General features: G+C 39.1%; 3 protein-coding genes across 3 annotated transcripts in view; all 3 read right to left on the bottom strand.

The window, feature by feature from the left end:
- Positions 1 to 5,376: 5,376 nt before the first annotated feature.
- LOC133069864 (olfactory receptor 6C74-like) lies at positions 5,377 to 6,264 on the bottom strand. Its single transcript, XM_061161328.1, has 2 exons — positions 6,201 to 6,264; positions 5,377 to 6,089 (listed from the first exon to the last, which is right to left on the bottom strand). Exons 1-2 carry the CDS (start codon positions 6,262 to 6,264, stop codon positions 5,377 to 5,379), a joined length of 777 nt encoding a protein of 258 aa, XP_061017311.1.
- Positions 6,265 to 13,617: 7,353 nt separating this feature from the next.
- On the bottom strand, positions 13,618 to 14,568 carry LOC133070685 (olfactory receptor 6C2-like). Its single transcript, XM_061163087.1, has one exon. The coding sequence runs from the start codon at positions 14,554 to 14,556 to the stop codon at positions 13,618 to 13,620; it is 939 nt and encodes a 312-aa protein (XP_061019070.1). The 5' UTR covers positions 14,557 to 14,568.
- A 7,498-nt stretch (positions 14,569 to 22,066) lies between these two features.
- Positions 22,067 to 25,000, bottom strand: part of LOC133070684 (olfactory receptor 6C4-like) — a 65,230-nt gene continuing 62,296 nt past the window's right edge. The window contains exons 2-3 of the mRNA XM_061163086.1: positions 24,427 to 24,506; positions 22,067 to 23,047 (exon numbers count right to left, since the gene is read on the bottom strand). Coding sequence (XP_061019069.1) covers positions 22,067 to 23,035 — 969 coding nt within the window. The 5' untranslated portion in view covers positions 23,036 to 23,047; positions 24,427 to 24,506. The remainder of the gene's footprint in view (positions 23,048 to 24,426; positions 24,507 to 25,000) is intronic.

Here is a 25,000-nt window from a genome sequence, read left to right as displayed (position 1 = left end):
AAGATCCCCTGGCGAAGGGAATGGCTACACACTCCAGCATTCTTGCCTAGAGAATTCCATGGACAGAGGAGCCTTGTGGGCTCCAGTCCATGGTGTTGCAAACTGTCGATAAGACTGACTGACTAGCACCATTTTTCATTACTTTAACTATGCATGATCCACATAAGATACTTAAACATAACCAATCTCTGGTTAAAATACCTGACCTTTTAGATTGCAAGTTAGCCCCATGATCAAGTACTCACCACAAAGCAGTTCACAGGAAACAGTGTGTTTTTGACAATGTGCTTCTTTCTCTTCTTAAAACAAAGCAGGCTAATGTAACATTCTCCTAGGCTAATGGAAAGTGGGAAAAACACTCTTAGTTGAGATATACCGTTCCTTGACCTAATAAAAAATTAATGGATGCCTTATGTTCTACATTAGGAGGAAATCATTAGTTCAGTTCAGTTCAGTTCAGTCGCTCAGTCGTGTCCGACTCTTTGCGACCCCATGAATCGCAGCATGCCGGGCCTCCCTTTCCATCACAAACTCCCGGAGTTTACTCAAACTCATGCCCATTGAGTCGGTGATGCCATCCAGCCATCTTATCCTCTGTCATTCCCTTCTCCTTCAGACCCCCAATCCCTCTAAGCACCAGTGTCTTTTCCAATGAGTCAACTCTTCGCATGAGGTGGCCAAAGGCTCCATTAAAAAATACATTTCCAAACTCTGGAGGATTAATGAGCATAGTTTTTTCCATGGCAATCTGACTGATAAATTCTGGACCATTAGGATAATACAAGCTGCCCCAATCATCCACTAGCACTTTCTGATATTACTATTTAGAATACCTGGACATATTTTTTTCCACTCTACAATGCACCATGAAAAACAAACTTTGTTAGTTTTGCATCCATCCCAGAAAAGAATAAAAAAGAAGAGACAACAAAGGTCAATTTCCTTGTTTAATGACCCTGTTATCAGTCACTTCCCAATCAACCTGTCACCCCATATTATAGAGAAGGATCACAGCAGTCATAAGCGAGAACACATTCAAATGCCCTTATGATACAATTATCACAGGCTTATTTAACATCACCAGTGAGGACGCTCAGGGTCAAATGGACACACCTATGGAACTTTCAAATTCATAAGAATAGATTTTTTTTTAATGGGATAGAAACTAAAATCACAGTTGAGTCCCAGTGGACATTTAATTACTTCATATTTGGAAATAGGAAATTCCAGCTGACAGGTGTTATAATTACCCCTTCCCTGCATGGGTAAAACACTGCTATCATTCTCAATAGGCTACCCAGTCCTCTGTGATAGTCCTCAAAGGTACATTTTGCACAACTGCCTGTTGTTTAGTCACCTAGGTGTGCCCAACTCTTCTGTGACCCCATAGACTATAGCCCGCCTCTTTCCATGTGACTTCCCAGGCAAGAATACAAGTGTATTGCCGTTTCTTCTCCAGGTGATCTCCCTGACCCAGGGATTGAACTTGCATCTCCTGTGTCTCCTGCACTGGCAGGGGGATTCTTTACCACTGTGCCACCTAGGAAGCCTTGAAGTTGTATAGGAAGGTTTCCAACTGTCAAGCAACGTATTCTTTGTAAACCTCTTGCTCATTTCTAGCTTTTGTACATTTTTAATCGAGAATGTGAACTCTGTAGGTCTTCCTTGGTGGTTGAGTGGCAAATAAAACAACCCACCTACAATGCAGGAGAAACGAGTTCGATCTCTGTGTCAGGAAGATCCCCTGGGGAAGGAAATGGCAACCCACAACCCACAACATTCTTGCCTGGGAAACCCCATGGACAGAGGAGCCTAGCAGGCTATAGTCCAAAGGGTGGCAAGGATTCAGACAAGACTGAGCAATTATGTACACACAAGCACCCATATGTTATCTCTTACATGGGAACTCAAAAAATGAAACAAACTAGTGAATATTTAAAAAATAAACCAGACTCACAGATGTAGAAAAAAAATCTTGTGGTTCCCAGTGGGGAGAAGGAAGCAGGAATGGGCAAGATAGGGTTCAGGAATAAGAGGTACAAACCACTATGTATAAAATAAATAGGCTACAATGATAGATTGTACAACACAGAAAAAAATGGCCCATATCTTTGACACTTTTATTTTTTCTACAACAACCAGTGAACTTCCTCAGACACATGTACATTCAATATCTACCCAACTGAATTTTAAGGATTGAATTTCCAAAATTTACAAATAGTTCATACAGCTCAATATCAAAAAAACAGACCACCCAATCAATAAATTGGCAGTAGATCTAAACATACATTTCTCCAAAGACAAGAGATAGCTAACAAGCACATGACAAGATACTTAACATTACTTATTAATAGATGAATACAAATCAAATCTGCAATAAAGTGGAACCAGTCAGAATGGCCATCATCAAAAGTCTACAAATCTTTGAGATTGGGTTCCCAAGTGCCTGAGAAGGGAAATAGCTAGATTGCCAGGGTCCAGCCCTGGCAGGATCCAGGGGTACCCTCAGGATGAACGGCATCAGCGAGAGAGAGAAAGAGAGAAAGAAAGAGAGAGAGAGAGTGACCAGACGGGGGTGTTTGCAGCAGGGTCTGGCAATGCTTTATTTTTTACCGTAGCTTTTATACCCTAAGTTAGTACATTTCTAAGGGGAAGATAGTTTAACATTACATCAGCTTGTCCTTCATGAAACCAGGGTGTTTTCTGCATACTTCTTTGTTTATGAGGGTCTTGTACATTATCTTCTGGCCTTGGGACCTATTAACATTTTATGTAAGTCAGGTGAATGTAAACCTATTTTCTGTTTCTGTGGTGATCTTAACAGAAAAGTTACAGTCTCATAGGGCAACAGTACAGCATGTCACAACATAGTAGAAGTATAACCTTGTTAACGTAAAAGTCAATTCTTTGCAGAAGTTGTCAGTTGAATTTATCTAAGAGGTTTACCCCACACAGACTCTGTGGCTTCAGTGAGGCAGCCTCTGCCTAGCACTCCTGGCTGACAATTAACAACCACCCCATTGTTACCACACTAGGGCTAAGCTCTTATTTTTCTAGATCTTTAACTATATTAACAATGGTTTCCATAACACAACCTTAGCACATTAAGAGCAAAAACACAGTAAGCAAATGTTAACCCAATAGCCACTTTTAGAATAATTTTTCTTGTGTGTTCTAATAGGGTTTCCTCACTCCCCAAGGGTTCTATGTCTATTAGGGCCTTTATATGATCAGGTTCTTTATGCTGTTTTATGATTAGGGTATTATAAGCAGTCACGCATAATAGTACTAAGGGCATAGACGCATTTGCTAAACAAACGAAAATACCAGCAAAGGAGTTTAAATTAAAACACTCCTTTCACCCTGGATAATCTCATAAAATACCACCACCTGGGAAACTTATAGATTAAAGTTCTAAATTGATTCTTATTTGGAAAGAGATCGGGGAAGGCCTTCTGCCTGTATCACAGAAATTAGGGAGTAGTCTATTGAAGCAAGCATCAGAAAGACAGATATCATCTTTAAGGTGAGCGCCAGGGGCAGCTTTTCGAAATCCCTGAAAACCTGATCTGCCTTGCCTGTCAGGTTTTCTCCTCATGACCTTCATGGGTGGGATCTCATGAGCTGGCCTTTCAAAATCCCTGAAAACCTGATCTGCCTTGCCTGTCAGGTTTTCTCCCTCATGACCTTGTCATGGGTAGGACTTGTGTGTTGGCTCCCGGCACTAGATAGTTAGACATGAGCAGGGTATCAAAAGGGGCCAAAGAATTCGCCCTAAAAATAAAGAGGGAGGAATGTGGTGAGCCAAGGATGAAAGAGCAGATAAAACCGAGGAGGGTCTTGGAATGCAGGAACAGAAAAACCATCCCTTATTGTCCTTCCCTCCCCATGTTGTAACTATTAATGAAACAGTATAACCTGTCTCCCCTCCTACCCCATAGGGAGAAGGTATTTGCCCTACTCTTCCCCCACCCAGTATACATGCCTCGTCCAATCAGCAAATGACCCACAAGACCCCTATCCCACTCCTCACACCCTGGGTATAAAAGTGGGCTAAGGACCCCTGTTCAACGTCGGTTCTCCCTTGAGCTGGCCCACTGTTCTAACTGCGTCTCCCACTTTAATAAACTTTTTTTCCCTCTCAAAAGAAAATCTATAAATAATACATGCTAGAGAGAGTGTGGAGAAAAGGAATCCTCCTACACTCTTGGTGAGAATGTGAACTGGTAAAGCCACTACAGAGAACAGCAGAGGTTCTTTTAAAAACTAAAGTTGCCATATAATCCAGCATTCCTATCCCTTGGTATATAACTGGAAAAGACAAAAACTCTAATTTGAAAAGATACATGTACCCCAATGCTTGTAGCAGTATTATTTGCAATAGCCAAGACATGGAAGAAAATCTAAGTGTCCATCAATAGATAAATGGATAAAGAAGATACGGTGTATGTGTTTGTGATAAAATATTATTCAGCCATAAAAAGGTTGAAATAGTGCCATTTGTAGCAACGTGGATGGACCTACTTCAAACTAAATGAATTAAGTCAGACAGAGAAAGACAAATCATATGTAATATCACTTGTGTGTCGAAACATAAAAAATGATACAAATGAACTTATTTATAAAACAGAAACAGACTCACAGTCATAGAAAACAGACTTATGAATACATTTAATTTATGGAATGTGGGGGGATTAGGTAAGGGTTTAGGATTAACAGATTTATACTACTATATATAAAATAGATAAATAACAAGGTCCAACTATATAGTAAAAGTAACTATATTCAGTAACTTCTATAATCAGTCCTGAATATTCATTGGCAGGACTGAGGCTGAAGCTGAAGTTCTAACATTTTGGCCACCTGATGTGAAGAACGGACTCATTGGAAAAGATCCTGATACTGGGAAAGACTGAAAGCGGGAGGAGAAGGGGACGGCAGAGAATGAGATGGTTGGATGGCATCACCGAGTCGATGGATATGAGTTTGAGCGCGCTCTGGGAGTTGGTGATGGACAGGGAAGCCTGGCTTGCTGCAGTTCACGGTGTCACTAAGAGTCAGACACGACTGAGTGACTGAACTGAACTGAACTGAACCTATAATGGAAAAGAATCTGAATATATATATGTCTGAATCGCTTTGCTGTGCACCAGAAACTAACACATTGTGATTCAACCATACTTCACTTATAACAAAAGTTTTAAAAAATGATCAGGGAAACTAGTCAACATTTTTCCAAATAGACATACAAAAGTAAATAGTACATAAAAAGGTGCTCAAAATCAGAAATGGAAATAATTCAAACATCATTAAGAGAAATGCAAATCAAAACCACAATGAGCTATCACCTCACACTTCCAAGACAGTATGACTTTTTTATCTTGATATTTTCACTCTGCACATGGTCTCCCTCAGAGCCTGGTGGACCTGTTTGTTCCATAGAGTATAGACGACAGGGTTCAGCAGGGGAGTCACCTCGTGTTCACAAGGGCAGGCAGCCTCCTTGTTGGAGTCCAGCCTGTTCACCTGCTTTGGTTTCAGGTATATATAGACAGAACTGCCGTACATCAGAGAGAGGACAATGAGGTGAGAGGAGCAGGTGGAGAAAGCTTTCTGTCGCTCTTTGGCTGATGGGAGTCCAATGATTGTGACGCCTATGTGGCTGTATGCAGTGATGGTTATGATGAGGGATGCCAAAAGGACACACAAAGCAAGGACAAAGAGCAATGTCTCAACAGACCTGGTGTCAGAGCAGGAGAGATGGATCAGGGGGCTGAGGTCACAGAAGAAGTGATGTATGACATGGGGGCCACAGAAGGATAACTGGGACACCTTCACCACCAGACCAGCCATAAGAGTGAAGCCCAAAGCAAAGCAGGCTGTGACCAGGAGACAGCAAGTCCTCAGATTTGTGACAGTTGTATAATGAAGGGGCTTGCAAATGGCCAGGTACCAATACAGAGACCTCACTGCTAGAGGAAGAAACACTCTGTTCCCAGATGTCCATGTTGTTTTCTGCTGAGATTTGTCCAAGAAACTATATGATGATTTCCCAAGGGATCCTAAAATCCCAATTGGAATGTCTCTATCTGTTTGAGGTAAAAGTACAGATTAAAATTTTCTATGCGGGATGTGTGCACTGAGGCCAGAGCACTGAGGTTTAAGAATAGAGTATATCATTCAGAAGGGATGGATCACACGCTGGATATTGTCAGGCTTTGGGGAAGACACTGGATTCTGAGTAAGGAGGTGAAAAGCCACCATCCGCACTCAATCATTCTTCATGTCTCCACCAACATTATGATTCTTTTCATTGGATATTTGTCTCTGGAGAATATTTTTGTTGCCTTCCTCAATCTCTTTGAAAAAGGGGAAGCACAAATTTCTTCCTCTTCAGGGCAGAAAAGGGAACGCTAGGTGGTTTCTTCAACATACTCACATGGCCAGCCTCTCTCTTTTGAAATGAAAGCTGTAAAGTGGATGCCAGACTTCTTCAAAACACAGGAGAGAAAATTTGAGACATGACTCCCAGTGAGGAGAAGCTGTTGCCATAGAAACCACCCTTTGGAAGTCTGCTTCTCCTCCTGTGGTATGTCAGCTGGGCTGCTGACACAGGAGTTATCCACTTTTCTTTGGCCTCTAGCTTCCCATTGAACGCCAGGTGGCTAACCACCAACAGTCTATTTTCTGGCAACACTGGGGCATAAAGTAGCTGTCTGGAGATCTGTCTGAATATCTCCTCACTAATCTTCAAAGTCACGGCAAATTTCATAGAAATTTTTAGGAGCTTTTATGTGTGCCCCACCTTCCTCAGTGGCTCAGTTGGTAAAGAAGTTGCCTGTCAATACTAGAGACCTGGGTCTGATCTCTGGGTCAGGAAGATTCCCTGGAGAAGAAAATGGAAACCCACACCAGTATTCTTAAGGGGAGAATTCCCATATACAGAGGAGCCTGGTGGGTCACAGTCCTAAGGGTTGCAAAGAGTTGGACATGACAGAGCAATTAAACACACATATGTTATCTCTTATGCTGCTGCTAAGTCACTTCAGTCGTGTCCGACTCTGTGCAACCCCATAGATGGCAGCCCATCGGGTTCCCCCATCCCTGAGATTCTCCAGGCAAGAACACTGGAGTGGGTTGCCATTTCCTTCTCCAATGCATGAAAGTGAAAAGTGAAAGTGAAGTCGCTCAGTTGTGTCCGACTCTTAGTGACCCCATGGACTGCAGCCTACCAGGCTCCTCAGTCCATGGGATCTTCCAGGCAAGAGTGCTGGAGTGGGGTGTTATCTCTTATATGTGGACTCTAAAAATGAAATAGACTGAATATAAAATAAACAAACAAACAAAAAATGACTCAGGTATAGAAAACAAACTAGTACTTTCCAGTGGAGAGAGAGAAGTGGGGAGCGGCAAGATAGGGGTTGAGGATAAGAGGTACAAACTACTATATATAAAATAAATAAGCCACAGTGATGCATTGTACAACAAAGAAAATATAGCCAAAATAACTATAAATGGAGTAGAATATTTTAAAATGTGACCCACTAGGACTTCCTTGGTGTTCCAGTGGTTAAGAATCCTCTTGCCAATACAGGGGCACAGGTTAGATCCCTGGATTAGGAGATCTCACATACCTTGGAGAACTAAGCCTGTGTGCTGAAAATACTGATGCCCACATGCCTAGAGCCTCTGCTCTGCAACAAGAGAAGCCACCACAATAAGAAACCCAAACACTACAATGCAGAGTAGCCCCCACCTGCCACAGCTAGAGAAAGCCTGCACACAGCAAGGACAACCAGTGTAGCCAAAAATAAAAATGAACAAATAAAATAAAAAGAAGATTACTCTTTTAAAAATGAAAATCACTATGTTGTACCTCTGAAATTGTGTACTATTATAATCCAACTCTACTGTAATAAAAATAAATAAAAACTAAAATTAAAAAAGAACTTTAAATATTTTAATTCTGAAACCTTGTTTGACCTATTTAATAGCTCTAAAAATTTTACTGTCTATGCCTTAGAATTTTCTATGTACAAAATTATGGCATCTGTGTATAAGATAATCTTTTTCCTCCTTTCCAATCTAAAGGTCTTTTGTCTATTTTTCTTGCCTAATTGTTCTTGTAACAACCTCTAGAACAGTGTTAAATAGAGACATCCTCTTCTTTTTGATTTTAGGGAGGAAGTAGTCAGTCTTTCCTTGTCAAGGATACTATTATTCAGTTATTTTTAATAGATACAGATTATCAGGTTGAGGAATTTCAGTTTTGTATTTAGTTTTCCAAATGTTTTTGTCATGGGAGGTTTCAGTTCAGTTCAGTCTCTCAGTCATGTCTGACTCTGCAACCCCATGGACTGCAGCACGCCAGGCTTCCCTGTCCATCATGAACTCCTGGAGCTTGCTCAAACTCATGTCCATCAAGTCAGTGATGCCATCCAACTATCTCATCTTCTGTCTTCCCCTTCTCCTCCTGCCTTCAATTTTTCTCAGCATCAGGGTCTTTTCCAAAGAGTCAGCTCTTCACATTAGGTGGCCAAAGTATCAGAGTCTCAGCTTCAACATCAGTCCTTCCAATGAATATTCAGGACTGATTTCCTTTAAGATGGACTGGCTTGATCTCCTTTAAGTCCAAGGGACATGCAAGAGTCCTCTGCAACACCACAGTTCAAAAGTGTCAAATCTCTGCTTTGTCAAATGGTTTTTCTGCATCTACTGTGATCATCATGTGTTTGATGTCCTCAGTTTTATTAATATGGTGTATACTATTGATTGATATTTATATGTTAAAGTACCCTCGCATTTATGGGATAAACTGCACTTGGTGATTGTGTGTTATCCTTTGTAATGTGTTCCTGATTTAGGTTTGAAAGCATTTTTTTGGGTATTATGTACCTCTCTTCATCACAGAAATCGGTGTCTAGTTTTCTTCTCTTATGATACTTTCATTTAGTCTTGATATCAGGATAATACTGATCTCATTGAAAGAGCTGGAAAGTGATCATTTCACTTATATTTTTAGAAGTCTGTGAATAATTGGAGCTAATTCTTCTTTATATATTTCACAGAAATCATTAGTAAAGACATCTGTTCCTGGGCTTTTTTCGTTGGAAGTTTTTGATCACTTATATATTTTTCAATTGTTATTTACCTATTTGTATATTCTATTTCTTCTTGAGTTACTTTGTGCTTTCCCAGAATTTTTTTTCAATTGCTTGATGTAACTGATTCTTATCTCTCTTGGACCTAGGCAAAAAATGAAAAGGTTCCCTTCTTTTCTGCATTAAAATTCTCCTTTAGTACCATGGAAATTGCTGATGTTTAGGGCGTAGTTGTCTAAACAAGTTATCCGATGTGGCCAAACTCTGCCCAACCAATTCGTTTTCTGCAAAGCTCATTTTAGTTTATAACACTACCAGTTGATCAATCACATCGAAGTCACATACTCAACTAGATGTATTTCACAGAATTTGAACTATCTTCTGCTTTTTTTCCTCTCTAAAATAATAAAATGTCATTTTAAACTGATAAATAAAGAAGAAATTTTTTAACTGGAGATGTTTCTATATTTGTTTCAACTCAAAATTCTATATTCAGATAATAGCCTCAAAGATCCCAAAATAACAAATGCCTATATTTTTGTGATCTTGGAGCTTTCTAACATATGAGGATGCCACAGTTTTATTACTATGAAAGTCTTAACTAATAGAGTTTATACACAGAAAATATAGATTAAACTTATCATACAGGTGACTTAAAGTTATTGGTGGAACCCCTGAACATATTCATTCTGACCTATTCTGGTCCACATGGCTGAGTCAAAGCAAACCAGTCTTTGGAAGGGGATGGTGAGTTCCAACCCAACATGGCACCTTATAATCAGGAGGGAACCCCCAACTCCCAGTTTCTTCTAAGGAGTAAAGGGTCACTTCCTGCAGTTCTTTCCCCTGGGTCAGTAGTGTGTAGTAGGCAAATATACCAGCTCTCAGTTTCTCCCTAGATATAGAAGGAATTTCTTTTTCTTTGGGATGGCTTTGGTCATTGACTCCTGCACAATGTTATCAACCTCTGTCCATAGTTCTTCAAGTACCCTGTCTACCAGATATAATCCCTTGAATCTATTTGTCACGTCCATTGTAAAATCATAAGGAATTTGATTTAGGTCATACCTCAATGGCCAAGTGGTTTTCCCTACTTTCTTCAATTTGATCCTGAATTTTGTAATAAGGAGCTGAGGATCTGACCCACAGTCAGCTACAGATCTTGTTTTTACTGACTGAACAGAGCTTCTCCATCTTTAGCTGCAAAGAATATAATCAATCTGAATATAATATAAAGAATATAATCAACTGGTATGGACCTATAAGAGGCAGAAGAGATTAAGAAGAGGTGGAAAGAATAAACAGAAGAATTATACAAAGCAGATCTTAATGACTGGGATAACCATGATGGTATGGTGAGTCATCTAGAGCCAGACATCCTGGAACGTGAAGTCAAGTGGGCCTTAGGAAGTATTGCTACAAACAAAGCTAGTGGAGGTGATGGAATTCCAGCTGAGCTATTTCAAATCCTAAAAGATGATGCTGTGAAAGTGCTGCACTCAATATGCCAGCAAATTTGGAAAACTCAGCAGTGGTCAGATGACTGGAAAAGGTCAGGTTTTAAGAAGGGCAGTGTAAAAGAACATTCAAATTTCCAGACAATTGTGCTCATTTCACATGCAAGTAAGGTTATACTCAAAATCCTTCAAGCTAGGCTTCAGTAGTACATGAACCGAGAACTTCCAGATGTACAAGCTGGCTTTAGAAAAGGTAGAGGAACCAGAGATCAAATTGCCAACATTTGTTGGATCATATAGAAAGCAAGGGAATTCCAGAAAAGCATCTACTTCTGCTTCTGGACTATGGAAAGCCTTTGACTGTGTGGATCACAACAAACTGTGGAAAATTCTTACAGTGATGGGAATACCAGACCACCTTAGCTGTCTCTGGACAAACCTGTATGCAGGTGAAGAAGCAATAGTTAGAACCAGTCATGGAACAATGGACTGGATCAAAATTGGGAAAGGAATATGACAAGACTGTTAATTATCATCCTATTTATTAAACTAATATGAAGAGTACATCATGCAAAATGTCGGGCTGGATGAATCACAAGATGGAATCAAGATAGCCGGAAGAAATATCAACGACCTCAGATATGCAGATAATACCACTCTAATGGCAGAAAGTGGCACTAAAGAACCTCTTGATGAGGATGAAAGAGAAGAGTGAAAAATCTGGCTCAAAACACAACATTAAAAAAGTTAAGATCATGGCATCTGGTTCCATCACCAGATGGAATAGATGGAAGTGGAAAAAGCACTGGAAAGAAGTGGAAAAAATAGAAGTGGCAAATTAAAGTGGAATAAATAGAAGTGGTGACAGATTTTATTTTGGGGGGCTCCAAAATGACTGCAGACAGTGACTACAGCAATGAAATTCAAAGATTCTTGCTCCTTGGAAGGAAAGCTTTGACAAACATAGACAGAATATTAAAAAGCAAAGACATCACATTACTGACAAAGGTCCAGATATTCAAAGCTATGATTTTCCCAGCAGTCATGTATGGATGTGATAGTTGGACCATGAAGAAGGCTGAGCACTGAAGAACTGATGCTTTCAAATTGTGGTGTTGGAGGAGACTCTCGAAATCCACTTGGACTGCAAGGAGATTCAACCAATCCTAAAGGAAATCAACCCAGAATATTCACTGGAAGGACTGATGTAAAGCTGATGCTCCAATCCTTTGGCCACCTGATGTGATGAGCCAACTCATTGGAAAAGACCCTGACGGTGGAAAAGGTTGAAGGGAAAAGGAGAAGAGGGCAGTGAGGAGGAGATGGTTAGATAGCATCACTGACGCAATGGCCATGAGTTTGAGCAAACTCTGGGAGACAGTGAAGGAAAGGGAAGCCTAGTGTGCTGCAGTCCATGAAAATGCAAAGAGTCAGACACAGCTTATCAACTGAACAACTACAAATACAAGGAATTAGACAACATTTCCAGCACCCCAACTTTTCCAGTTGCTACAAGAGGGTTTGGCTTCTATCGGCTGAGATACTAGAGCTTGACAAAACTTAGTCTCTTGAGACACACTAACAGCAAAGACAGTGGCTTGTATGAGCACGAGGTTTGGCTCATTTTGGCTGACTGGTGATGTCCATCTCCTGCACTAGCCTGGTTCTGGACTCCAGGCTGTGAAGATTGGCTCTTTTATCTAAGACACAGAAACCAAAATAGAAGACTCTCAGGAATTCCCAAATTTATCAGGTTTAAAATTATTCATTTAACGTCTATTTTAGAAAGGAGAGAGACAAAGGCAGAGATGTCCTTGGAAAACCATAATTCCTAGGATAACTTATAATTAAATCACTCCCAAACATAAAAATCTATCACTGAGTACTATCAACAATGTAAAATTCTTCCTAATAAGATTATGTCTTAAATTATAACCAATTTTCAAATCAAGCTAAAAGGGAAATACACTCATACCAGACATAGTAAAAATCAAATGCACGTTATGCACATGCAGTGTTAGATGTGACAGGACCTATGTCCCATTAGGGCCAATTATCTTCAGGTGGGAGCCACGTCCTCAGTGAACCTTCAATCACAGTAAATGAGTCCATTTTGATCCCCTCTTTATTACTGATGTACTAATTATTCTTTTATATTTTTCTAATCATGAGTTCTAGTTGTTTTTACTACATAAAATGTCAACCACATTAGGTTAACATGGAGGACACTGGGAGCTCCTACACCTAAGATCACACTAAGGTGAAAATACCCCTTAGATGGGAGGTATGGGCTCACCCACTTTTGAGCAATTTGTTGTTTCCAGGACTTGACAACATCAATTACAGGGGAAAAAAAAACTGTACAAATTTTTAGAGTTTTACATTTTGTTTATAATTCAAGAAAGAATAAAAGAATTTTATTGATAACACTTGATACAGCTGGAAGATGATACTGAAAGAGCCCATACGAAAATCTGGAGTTACATGGAGCTATTTGTATACTAAAACCAATAGACCCAAGGAAGACCTAGTGATAATACCACTGATTCGTTCACATAAGTAGATTCAAATAATGAAACACCATTAAGTTGTACTATGACTTTATATAATTTTCAGAAACAATTTGTTTCTAGAATTTCAAACACTGAATATCAAATGGTGAAGAAGGGTTTCTATTTATTTTTTTCAGAAGTATCATAAAGTTCAAGCATAAAAATGCCTTATGGGCAGAAATTATAAAATCTGGCAACATATTTATCATTACATTAATGACTTTGTATATTATGACATATATAATAGTTGGCTCCATAAATATCATTTGAATTTAATTTACTTAAGACCAATAAGTAAAAAAGTCGAGGACAATAGCTTCAGCAAAATATAGAGAACAAATGAAATTTTCAAATAGAAGGTACTGACTTGCAAAATAAGAGAGTACCCATCCAGCTGAAAAGTAGCACAAGATAAACAGCTATACGGAGAGCTTCTCAAAAATAGATTTTGCCAATGGTGGGAAACTGAACTAGAGAAGCAAGCCCATATCCTAAGCCTCCAAAGCTCTATTTCTGCAACCTCACCCTAGACAGTGTGTCCCTCAGAGCCTGGTGGACCTGCTTGTTCCGTAGGGTATAAATGACAGGGTTCAGCAGCGGGGTCACCACCGTGTTCACAAGGGCAGCCTCCCTGTTGGAGTCCAGCCTGTTCACCTGCTTTGGTTTCAGGTAAATAAACACACAGCTGCCGTACATCAGAGAGAGGACAATGAGGTGAGATGAGCAGGTGGAGAAAGCTTTCTGTCGCTCTTTGGCTGATGGCAGTCGTAGGATTGTGACTACTATGTTGCTGTATGCAATGATGGTTACAATGAGGGACAGCAGAATGACAAACACAGCAGCAAAGAAGAAATACATTTCAACAGATCTGGTGTCAGAGCACGAGAGGTGAATTAAAGAGCCAAGGTCACAGAAGAAATGAGGAAGGGCATGAGGGCCACAGAACAATAACTGGGAAACTTTGAGCATCAGACAAGTGATTAAGATGAAGGACAAAGTATAGCACAAGAAAATCAGAAGGAAACTAACCCTCAGGTTCATGATGGATGCATAGTGCAGAGGCTTGCAAATGGCCAGGTATCGATCCAATGACATCACAGCCATGAGAAAGAAAATCACTGCACCAAGAAATAAAAAGAAGAAGGCTTGTGTGAGACAAGCAGAAAAGGAAATTGTTTGCCTTCCTGAAAGGAAGATGGACAGCAGTTTGGGAATAACTGTGGTGATGAAACAGCATTCGCAGAAGGAGAAAGCGCTCAGTAAAACATACATTGGCGTCTGGAGGCGATGGTCAGCCCAGGTGATGATGATTATGACCATGTTTCCCATGATAGAGGCCAGGTATGCCAGCAGGTGCACCAGGAAGAGGAGGTTCCCCAAGTGCTGGACGGCAGGAAATGCCTCCAGAATGAATTCCTGGATGGTAGACTCATTTTTCACCTCCATTGTTATCTCTGTTTCTCTGTCATCATTCTCTGCCTAACCTGTGGAATGGAAAATACTATCACTGAAGAATAGAGAATTTAAATGATATCGACTTTTAAAAAACAAAAATGGAACCAAAATCGCTATTTTCAGGTATATTTGTGAGTGAGGGATCATTTTATATTTTGAAAGTATTTTACAATAAATGACTAACATTTACAATTAAACATTATAATATTAATCATAATACTTATTAAATTGTTAAATAAAAGATTTGTTTCTATTTTGGTAATATTTGTTTCTATTTTTAATATGTCACTTAACTTTTCTGGAAAAGAATATCTGAGAAAAATATTCCACAAGTTAAGCAATCCAAAAGGTAAACAACTCAAAATGAAAATGACTGCAGACACATAACAACTAATGGTTAGCAATGAAGGCTGTCATGCTGCAGAAAATATATCTCACGGACTCACCGTGTTCATTTCTAGGCTTCAGGTATGACATACAATGTAGGAAGCCTCCTATGCACTGATTTTAGCCCTTTGGAAATGCAAAGTGTGAAAGAGCAGTTTTCTTATTACCATATTCCTAATCAGTTATTTTCCTGAAGTCTTTTCAGCCTGAGCTCTTTTTTTCAAGACCCCAGTGTGACCAGTAAAGGTAGTATATTATAGTAGCATAACCACACAGTCTGTTGGTTTAAGAGAAACCAAACCTACTGTTGGGAGGGAAATGTTTTCATGACATGGTGTCCTGATTCAATGAGCTCATTTTAATGGGTGATCAGATTCCCTCACAGTCTACCTCCCTGGCAGAATGGTAGTGTTTCATTCTGCTATTCAATCATTTCATAGATTACTCTTCAACATGCCTTTTTCTGGGAATAGTTTTTTCCATTGGAGGTACTTGGTGTGGCAGATTTAAACCTGTATTTCCATTGCAATCCCTACAGTAACACTCTTCTTTATTTAAGAAAATGCAAAAAGAAAAGAAAAAGAAAATTCAATGCTTAATTAGAAACTAAGTATTTTGATACAATCTTTGAGGAAGGGGTCTGGGCATCTGCTGCAAATTGGTGCTTGAGTGAATAAGAAATTGTAATTTAATTGTATTTTACTTAACTCCTTTTGGTCCAAACTATTACTGGGTGTTCATTGGAAGGACTGATGCTGAAGCTGAAACTCCAATACTTTGGCCACCTCATGCGAAGAGTTGACTCATTGGAAAAGACCCTGATGCTGGGAGGGATTGGGGGCAGGAAGAGAAGGGGATGACAGAGGATGAGATGCCTAGATGGCATCACTGACTCGATGGACATGAGTTTGAGTACTCTCTGGGAGCTGGTGACAGACAGGGAGGCCTGGCGTGCTGTGATTCATGGGGTTGCAAAGAGTCGGACACGACTGAGCAACTGAACTAAACTGAACTGACTGATTACTTTTACTGGTGGCTCAGACAATCAACAATCCATCTGCAATGCAGGAGACTTGGGTTTGATTTCTGGGTCAGGAATATCCACTGGAGAAGAGAAAGGCAACCCACTCCAGGATTCTTACCTGGAGAATCTCATGGACAAAGAGCCTGGTGAGATACAGTCCATGGGGTCGCAGAGTCAGACACAATTGAGCAACTAACACTTCTTTTCATTACTTTCTAACTATGCATGATCCACAGTAGATACTTAAACAGAACCAGTCTCTGGTTAAATTATCAGACCTGGTAGATTACAAGCTAGCTCCATAATCAAGTACTCACCAGGAAGCAGCTCATAGGAAACAGTGTTTCTTTGACAATGTGCTTCTTTCTCAAAACAAACCAGGATCTTTCTCCTAGGCTAATGGAAAAGGGGGAAAATTCTCTTAGTTGAGATATACCTTTCTTTGACCTAATACAAAATTAATGGAGGCTTTATGTTCTGTGGACTTCCATGGTGGCTCAGAGGTTAAAGCATCTGCCTGCATTGCAGGAGACCTGGGTTCAATCCCTGGGTTGGGAAGATCCCCTGGAGAAGGAAATGGCAACTCACTCCAGTATTCTTGCCTGGAGAATCCCATGGATGGAGGATCCTGGTGGGCAGAGTCAGACACGACTGAGCAACTTCACTTCACCTATGTCCTAAAGTAGTAGGAAAAATTATTAAGGTTTAATTAAAAATGTTTCCATACTCTGGAGGATTAACAGTCATAGTTTTTCCCCATGGCAATCTGACTGATGAATTCTGGACCATTAGGACAGTACAACTTGTCCCCATCACACACTAGCACTTTCTGATGCTACTATTTGGAATACCTGGACATATTTATTGCCATTCTACAATGCATCGAAACAACAAACGTGGTTCGTTGTGTATTCATCTCAGAAGATAATCAAAAAGAAGAGACAACAAAGGTCAATTTCCTTGTCTAATGACCCTGTTATCAGTCACTTCCCCAACCAGTCACCCCACCTCATATAGCAGAGGATCAGAGCAGTCATAAGCAAGAATACATTCAAATGCACTTATGATATAATTATCACAGGCTTATTTACCATCACCAGTGAGGACACACTGGGTCCAATGGACACACCTTTGGAAATTTCAGAATTCATTAGAGGGAATTTTTTTAATGCAAAAGGAACTAAAAACACAACAGAGTCTCACAGGACATTTAATTGCTTCATATTTGGAAATGGGAAATTCCAGGAGACATATATCATAGTTACACTTTCAATGTATATGATGACATATGGCTAAATTTATTACATACATAGCCTTCTCAATAGGCTCCACAGTCCTCTGGGAAAGTCCTCAAAGGCAGATTTTGCACAAATGCCCTCTTGTTCAGTCGTCAAGTTGTATCAGACTCTTCTGTGGCCCCATGAACTGTAGCCCGCCAGGCACCACTATCCATAGGATTCCCCAGAAAGAACACTGGAGTGGGTTGCCATTTCCTTCTCCAGAGGCTCTTCCTGACCTAGAGATTGAGCCTGCATCTCCTGGGTCTACCTCACTGGCAGGGGGATTCTTAACCACTGTGCCACCTAGGAAGATGTGAAGTTGTATAGGAAGGTTTTCAATATTCTAGCAAAGTATTCTTCATAAAATTCTTGCTAATTTCTCGTTTTTGTACATTTTTAATAGAGAATGTGGACTCTATACGGCTTCCCAGGTGGCTCAGTGGTTTTAAAAAATAAAACCCACCTACAATGAAGGAGAAGCAGGTTTGATTTTTGGGCCAGGCAGATGCCCTGGAGAAGAAAATGGCAACCGTCTCTCGAATTCTTGCCTGGGAAATCCCGTGGACTGAGTATCCTTGCGGGCTAAAGTCCATGAAGTCATAGAGTCAGATTTGCCTTAGAGACTAAACCACAACCACCACCATGCTTAGTGAAATAAGTCAGACAGGGAAAGAAAAATACTGTATGTTATCTCTTGGGCTCTCCTGATGGCTCAGCAGGTAAAGAACCCACCTCCAGTGCCAGAGACACAGGAGATGTGGGCTAGCTCCCTGGGTCTGGAAGGTCCCCTGGAGGAGGAAATGGCAATCCACTCCAGTATTCTTGCCTGAAAAATCACATGGACAGAGGAGCCTGGGGGGCTACAGTCCAAAGGGTTGCAAAGAGCTGGACACGACTGAGCAATTAGGCACGCACAAGCACCCATTTGTTATCTCTTATATGTGGATTCTCAAAGTGATACAAACTAGTGAATTTTTTTTTCTTTTTAAATAGACTCAAAAAAATATAGACTCACAGATGTAGAAAGAAAACTAGTAGTTACAGTGGGGAGAGGGAAAAGGGGAAGTGCAAGACTAAGGTTCAAGAATGAGGTATGTACTATTATATAAAATAAACAAACTACAATGATACATTGTACAACACTAAAAACTATAAATGGTTATAACATTTTTAAAATGTGAATCACTGAGACTTCCTTGGTGTTCCAATGGTTAAGAATTTGCCTGCCAACAAAATGAACACTGATCCTTGAAGATTTCTCATATCTCGGAGCAACCTATCCTGTGCTCCTCCTAGAGAAAAGTCACAGCGATAAGAATCCCAAACACTACAATGAAGAGTAGTCACCACTTGCCACAACTAGACAAAGCCTGCACATAGCAACGAAGACTAGTGTAGCCAAAAATAAAAATGAATACATAAAATAAAAAGAAAATTACTTTTAAAAAATCAAAACTATGTTGTACTATGAAATTTATATAATACTGTAAATCACCTCTACTGCAATAAAAAATAAAATTAAAGAAAGAACTTTAAATTTTTAATTCTGAAATCTTCTTTGACCCATTTAATAACTCTGAAAATTTTACTGTGTATTCCTTAGAATTTTCTATCTACAAAATTGTGGCATCTGCAAATAAGATAATTTTATTTATTTTCCAATCTGAAGTTCTTTTATTTGTTTTTCTTGTTTAATTGCTCTTGTACCAACCTCTAGGACAATGTTAAATAGATACATCCTCCTCTTGTTTTTGACCTTAGGGAGGAAGTTTTCAGTCTTTCCCTGTCAAGGATGATATTATCCAATGATTTTTAATATATACACTTCTTCAGGTTGAGGAATTTCCCTTTCATTTTTAGTTTTCCAAATGTTTGTCATAGGTAGCTTAGATTTTGTCCAATGCTTTTTCTGCATCTATTGAGATCATCATGTGTTTGCTGTCCTTTATTTTACTAATATGTGTACACTATTGACTGATTTTTATCTATTAAAGTCCCCTTGCATTTCTGGGATAAACCCCACTTGGTGGTGTTATCCTTTGTATATGTTCCTGATATAGTTTTCTCAGCATCTTCTTGGGTATTCTTGTATCCCTATTTTTATCAGAGAAATTGTTGTGCAGTTTTCTTTTCTTGTGATATACTTGTTTTGTATTGATATCAGGGTAATACTGACCTCTTAGAAAGAACTGGAAAGTGATTTTTTCACTGGCATTTTTAGAAGCTTGTGAATAATTGGAGCTAATCCTTCTTTAAATGTTTCACAGAAATCATTAGTAAATACACATGCTCCTGGGATTTTTTTTGTGGGAACTCTGTGATCACTTATATATTTTTTAATCGCTATTTGCCTATTTGTATTTTCTATTTCTTCTTGAGTTAGTTTCTGCTTTCCCAGAATTTTTTTTTTCAAGGCACTGATGTTATTGCTGATTCTTGTGACTCTCTTGCACCTAGGCAAAAATAAAAAGCTTCCCTTCTTTTCTCCCTTAAAGTTATCCTTTAGTACCATGGAAATCTTGGCTGTTTAGGGCTAGTTGTCTACACCAGTTAGCTGATGTGGCCAAACTCATTGCCTGATCAATTTGTTTCGTACAAAGCTGGCTTTAGTTTATAATACTACTAGTTGATCGATCACAATGAAGTCACATACTCAGATAAATGTATTTCACAGAATTTGAACTTTGTTCTGCTTTTTTCATTGATAAAATAATAAAATTCTGCTTTAAAGGAAGAAATTTTTTAAGTAAAGATGTTTGTTTCAGCTTAAAATTCTATATTCATATAATAGCCTCAAAAGATCCCACAATAAGAAATGCCTGCAATTTTTGTGTACTTGGAACTTTCTAACACATGAGGAAACCAAAGTTTCATTCCTATGAAAGTCTGGGCTAATAGAGTTCAAACACAGGAAACAGTTTAACCTCATCATACTGGTGACTTAAAGCTATTGATGGAACTCCTGAACATATTCATTCTGACTTATTCTGGCCCACATGGGCTGGGTCAAAGGCAAACCAGTCTTAAACAAAGAGAAACTGTGAGTTCTAACCCAACACAGCACCTTACAATCTGATCAGAACTCCCAACGTCCAGCTTCTCCTAAGGAGTCACTCCTCACAGCTCTGTCCTCAGGGTCAGTATAGTATAAACAGATGAGCTTATCAGTTCTTAGTTTCTCCTTGAACATAGAAGGAATTGGACAACATTTCTAGTACCCCAACTTTCCCAGTTGTTAACAGAAGGATTGGATTCTATCTACCTGTCTTAGGGCTGGGGTAATAGGGATGACACACCTTAGTCCCTTGGGAGACGCTAAAACAGAGACAGTGGTTTAGAAGAGCATAAGTTTGTCTCATTTTGGGTGATTGGTGATGTCCATCTCCTGCACTAGCCTGGCTCAGGACTCCAAGCTATGAAGATTTACTCTTTTATCTAATGGACAGAAACCAACACAGAGGATTCTCAGGACTTCCTAACTTTTGTCAGATTCAAGAATTATTCATGGAACTTCTATTTTGGAAAAGGGAGAGACATAGATACAGATGTCCTTGGAAGACCACAATACCTAGGACAACCTATCATCAAATCACTCCCAAACATAAAAATCTAAATCACCCAGTACTTTTGACAATCTAAAACTCTTCCTAATAACATTATGCCTTAAACTATAAGTAATTTTCAAGTCAGGCTAAAGGGAAATACACACTCACATAAGACATAGCAAAAATCAAATGCATGCTATGTACATGCAGGGTTAGATGTGACAGGACCTACATCCCTTTAGGGCCAAATACCTTCAGGTTGGAGCCACTTGCTTAATGAAACTTCAAACACTGTAAATTAGTCCATTTTGATCCACTTTTCTTTATTATTAATGTACTCATTTTCTTTTTATGCCTTTCTAATTATGAGTTCAATTAGGTTTTGCTACATAAAATCTCAACCACAATTTAGGTTACCAGAGACAACACTGGCATCTCCTACACTCAAGATCACACCAAGCTGAAAATACCTCTTATATGAGAGGAAAGAATTTACTACTGGGATCACCTACCTTTGAGCAACTTGTTGGTTCCAGGACTTGGCAACAGAAATTACAGAAAATAAACTTTACAAATCTTAAAGTTTTATAATTTGTTTATATTTCAAGAAAGAATTAAAGAAAATTTTATTAATAATGTGTGATCCTGCTGGAAGAAGTTACACTGATGAGCACACCTAAATTTTTGGAGTTACACTGAGCTACTTGTACACTAAAACCAATAGATCCAAAGAGGAACTAATGAGTACAGAACTGACTCATTTACATAAATAGACTAAATAAAGAAACACCATTAAGTTGTACTATAACTTTATATGATTTTCAGAAATAATTTGTAAATGGAGTGTCAAACCTTGAGTGTCAAATGGGAAAGAAGGGTTTCTATCTATTTCTCCTGAGGTATCATGAACTTCAAAAATAAGAATGTATCATGTACAGATATCATAAAATCTGGCAACACTTTTATTATTTGATTAAAGACTTTATATCTTATGATTTATGTATAATGTGCTCCATAAATATGGTTTGAATGCATTTGAGACCAATCAGTAGAAAAATCTTGGAAGATCTTTTCAGCACAATATAGAGAATAAATGAAACTTTCAAATAGAAGAAAGTATTGAATAACAAAATAGGACAGTACCATCCAGCTGAAAAGTAGCACAAGATAGATCGCCATATGGAGAGCTTCTCAAGAACAGACTTTGCCAGTGGTGGGAAACAGAACTAGAAGATCAAGAGGATCCACTTAGCCTCCAAACTGTATTATTTCTGCAACCTCACCCCAGACAGTGTGTCCCTCAGAGCCTGGTGGACCTGCTTGTTCCTCAGGGTGTAGATGACAGGGTTCAGCAGCGGGGTCACCACCGTGTTCACAAGGGCAGCCTCCCTGTTGGAGTCCAGCCTGTTCACTTGCTTTGGTTTCACATATATAAACACACAGCTGCCGTACATCAGAGAGAGGACAATGAGGTGAGAGGAGCAGGTGGAGAAAGCTTTCTGTCGCTCCTTGGCTGATGGCAGTCGCAGGATTGTGACTACTATGTTGCTGTATGCAATGGTGGTTACAATGAGGGATAGTAGAATGACAAACGAAGTAAGGAAGAAGAAATGTATCTCAACAGATCTGGTGTCAGAGCAGGAGAGATGAATTAAGGAGCCAAGGTCACAGAAGAAATGAGAGATGATGTTGGGGCCACAGAATGATAACTGGGAAACTCTGAGTATCATGCCAGTGAAGAAGATGAAGGACAAGGAATAGCACAAGAATATCAGAAGGAAACTAACCCTCAGGTTCATAATGGATGCATAGTGCAGAGGCTTGCAAATGGCCAGGTATCGATCCAATGACATCACAGCCATGAGAAAGAAAATTCCTGCTCCAATAAATAAAAAGAAAAAGGCTTGTGTGAGACAAGCAGTAAAGGGAATTGTTTGCCTTCCTGAAAGGAAGATGGACAGCAGTTTGGGAATAACTGTGGTGATGAAACAGCATTCGCAGAAGGAGAAAGTGCTCAGTAAAACATACATTGGCATCTGGAGGCGATGGTCAGCCCAGGTGATGATGATTATGACCATGTTTCCCATGATAGAGGCCAGGTATGCCAGCAGGTGCACCAGGAAGAGGAGGTTCCCCAAATGCTGGACAGCAGGAAACGCCTCCAGGATGAACTCCTGAATGGTAGACTCATTTTTTACCCCCATAGTTATCTCTGTTTCTCTGTTTGTCATCATTCTCTGCCTAATCTGTGAAACAGAAAATACTATCACTGAAGAGTAAAGAATTTAAATGATGTCAACTATTAAATAATATAAAAACACTACTTTATGCTACATTTTTGAATGAGATCATTTCATATTTTAAAATATTTTACTATAATGATATCTACTATCATCACATTATTATATTTATAGTAATGATAGTCATTAAATTATAACATTAAATATTTATTTTTGTTTTTGCTAATAAATTTTAATGTGTCACTTAACTCTTTTGGAAAATAATATCAGTAAACAACAGTCCACAAGATAAACAACACAAAATAAAAATGATTTTTTGCAGACACAAACAGAATTAATGGTTCAACAATGAAAGCTATCATCCTGCAGAAATACATCTCATGGACTCACTTTATTCATTCTATGCTTCAGCAAGACACAGTGTAGGAGCCCTCCTATGCACTGATTTTAGCTCTTTGAAAATAGAAAATGTGAAAGAGACATTTTCTTATTACCATGTTTCAAATCAGTTATTTTTCTGAAGTCTGTTCATCCTGAGTTCTTTTTTCAAGACCCTAGGGTGAGCAATAAAGGTAGCTGCTGCTGCAGCTGCTAAGTCGCTTCAGTCTTGTTGGACTCTGTGGGACCCCATAGACAGCAGCCCACCAGGCTCTGCAGTCCCTCCAGGCAAGAACACTGGAGTGGGTTGCCATTTCCTTCTCCAATGCATGAAAGTGAAGTCGCTCAGTTGTGTCTGACTTTTAGTGACCCCATGGACTGCAGCCTATAAGGCTCGTCCGTCCATGGGATTTTCCAAGCAAGAGTACTGGAGTGGGTTGCCACTGCCTTCTCCGAATAAGGGTAACATATTATACTATCATAACCACCTCGTCTGTGGGTTTAGAGAAACCATATCTAAATTTGAGAGGGAAATGGTTTCATGACTTGCTTATTCAGATTCAATGAACACACATATAATGGGTGAATCATATTCCCTCACACTCTACCAACTAGCAGAATGGTAGTGTTTCATTCTGCTATTAGTTATAGATTACTGTTCAACATTCCTTTTTCTGGGAATATTTTTTTTACATTGTAAGTATTCAGTATGGCACAATTAAACCTGTTTCCATTGCAATCACTAGAGGAACATTCTTTTTTTTTTTTTTCTTAAAAAAATTCCGATATCTAACTAGAATCCAAGTATATTGATATAATCTTTCGAGAAGAGGTGAGTGCTTGAAAAAATAAGTAACCATAATTTAATTGTATTTTACTTAATTCCTTTTGGCAAATCTATTACTTTAACTATGCAAGATCCACATTAGAAACTTAAACAGAGCCAGTCTCTGGTTAAAATATCTGACCTGTTAGATTGCAAGCTAGCCCCATGATCAAGTACTCACCACGAAGCAGCTCACAGGAAACAGTGTTTAGTTGACAATGTGCTTCTCTTCTTAAAACAAACCAGGATGTTTTTCCGAGGCTAATGGAAAAGGGTAAAAAACACTTTTAGTTGAGATATACCTTTCTTGGACCTCATACAAAATTAATGGATGCCTATGTCTTAAATTAATAGGAAATTACTAAGGCTTCACTTTTTTAAAAGACACATTTCCAAACTCCAGAGTAACCTACAGTCATAGTTTTTCTCCATGACAATCTGATAAATTCTGGACCGTTAAGACAATACAAGCTGCCCCAATCATCCACTAGCACTTTCTGTGTTTGGAATACCTAGACATAATTATTTCCATTCTACAATGTATCATGAACATCAAACTTCTTTGGTTGTGTATCCATCCCAGAAGAGAGTCAAAAAGATGAAACAACAAAGGACAATTTCTTGTTTAATGACTCTGTTATCAGTCACTTTTCCATCAACCAGACACCCCACTTCATATAGGGAAGGATCACAGCAGTCATAAGCGAGAACACATTCAAATGCCCTTATGATATAATTATCACAAGCTTATTTAC

This window comes from Dama dama, chromosome 15 (genome assembly GCF_033118175.1).
Source record: "Dama dama isolate Ldn47 chromosome 15, ASM3311817v1, whole genome shotgun sequence".
Lineage (NCBI taxonomy): Eukaryota > Metazoa > Chordata > Mammalia > Artiodactyla > Cervidae > Dama > Dama dama.
This window is presented reverse-complemented; position numbering and strand designations above follow the sequence as displayed.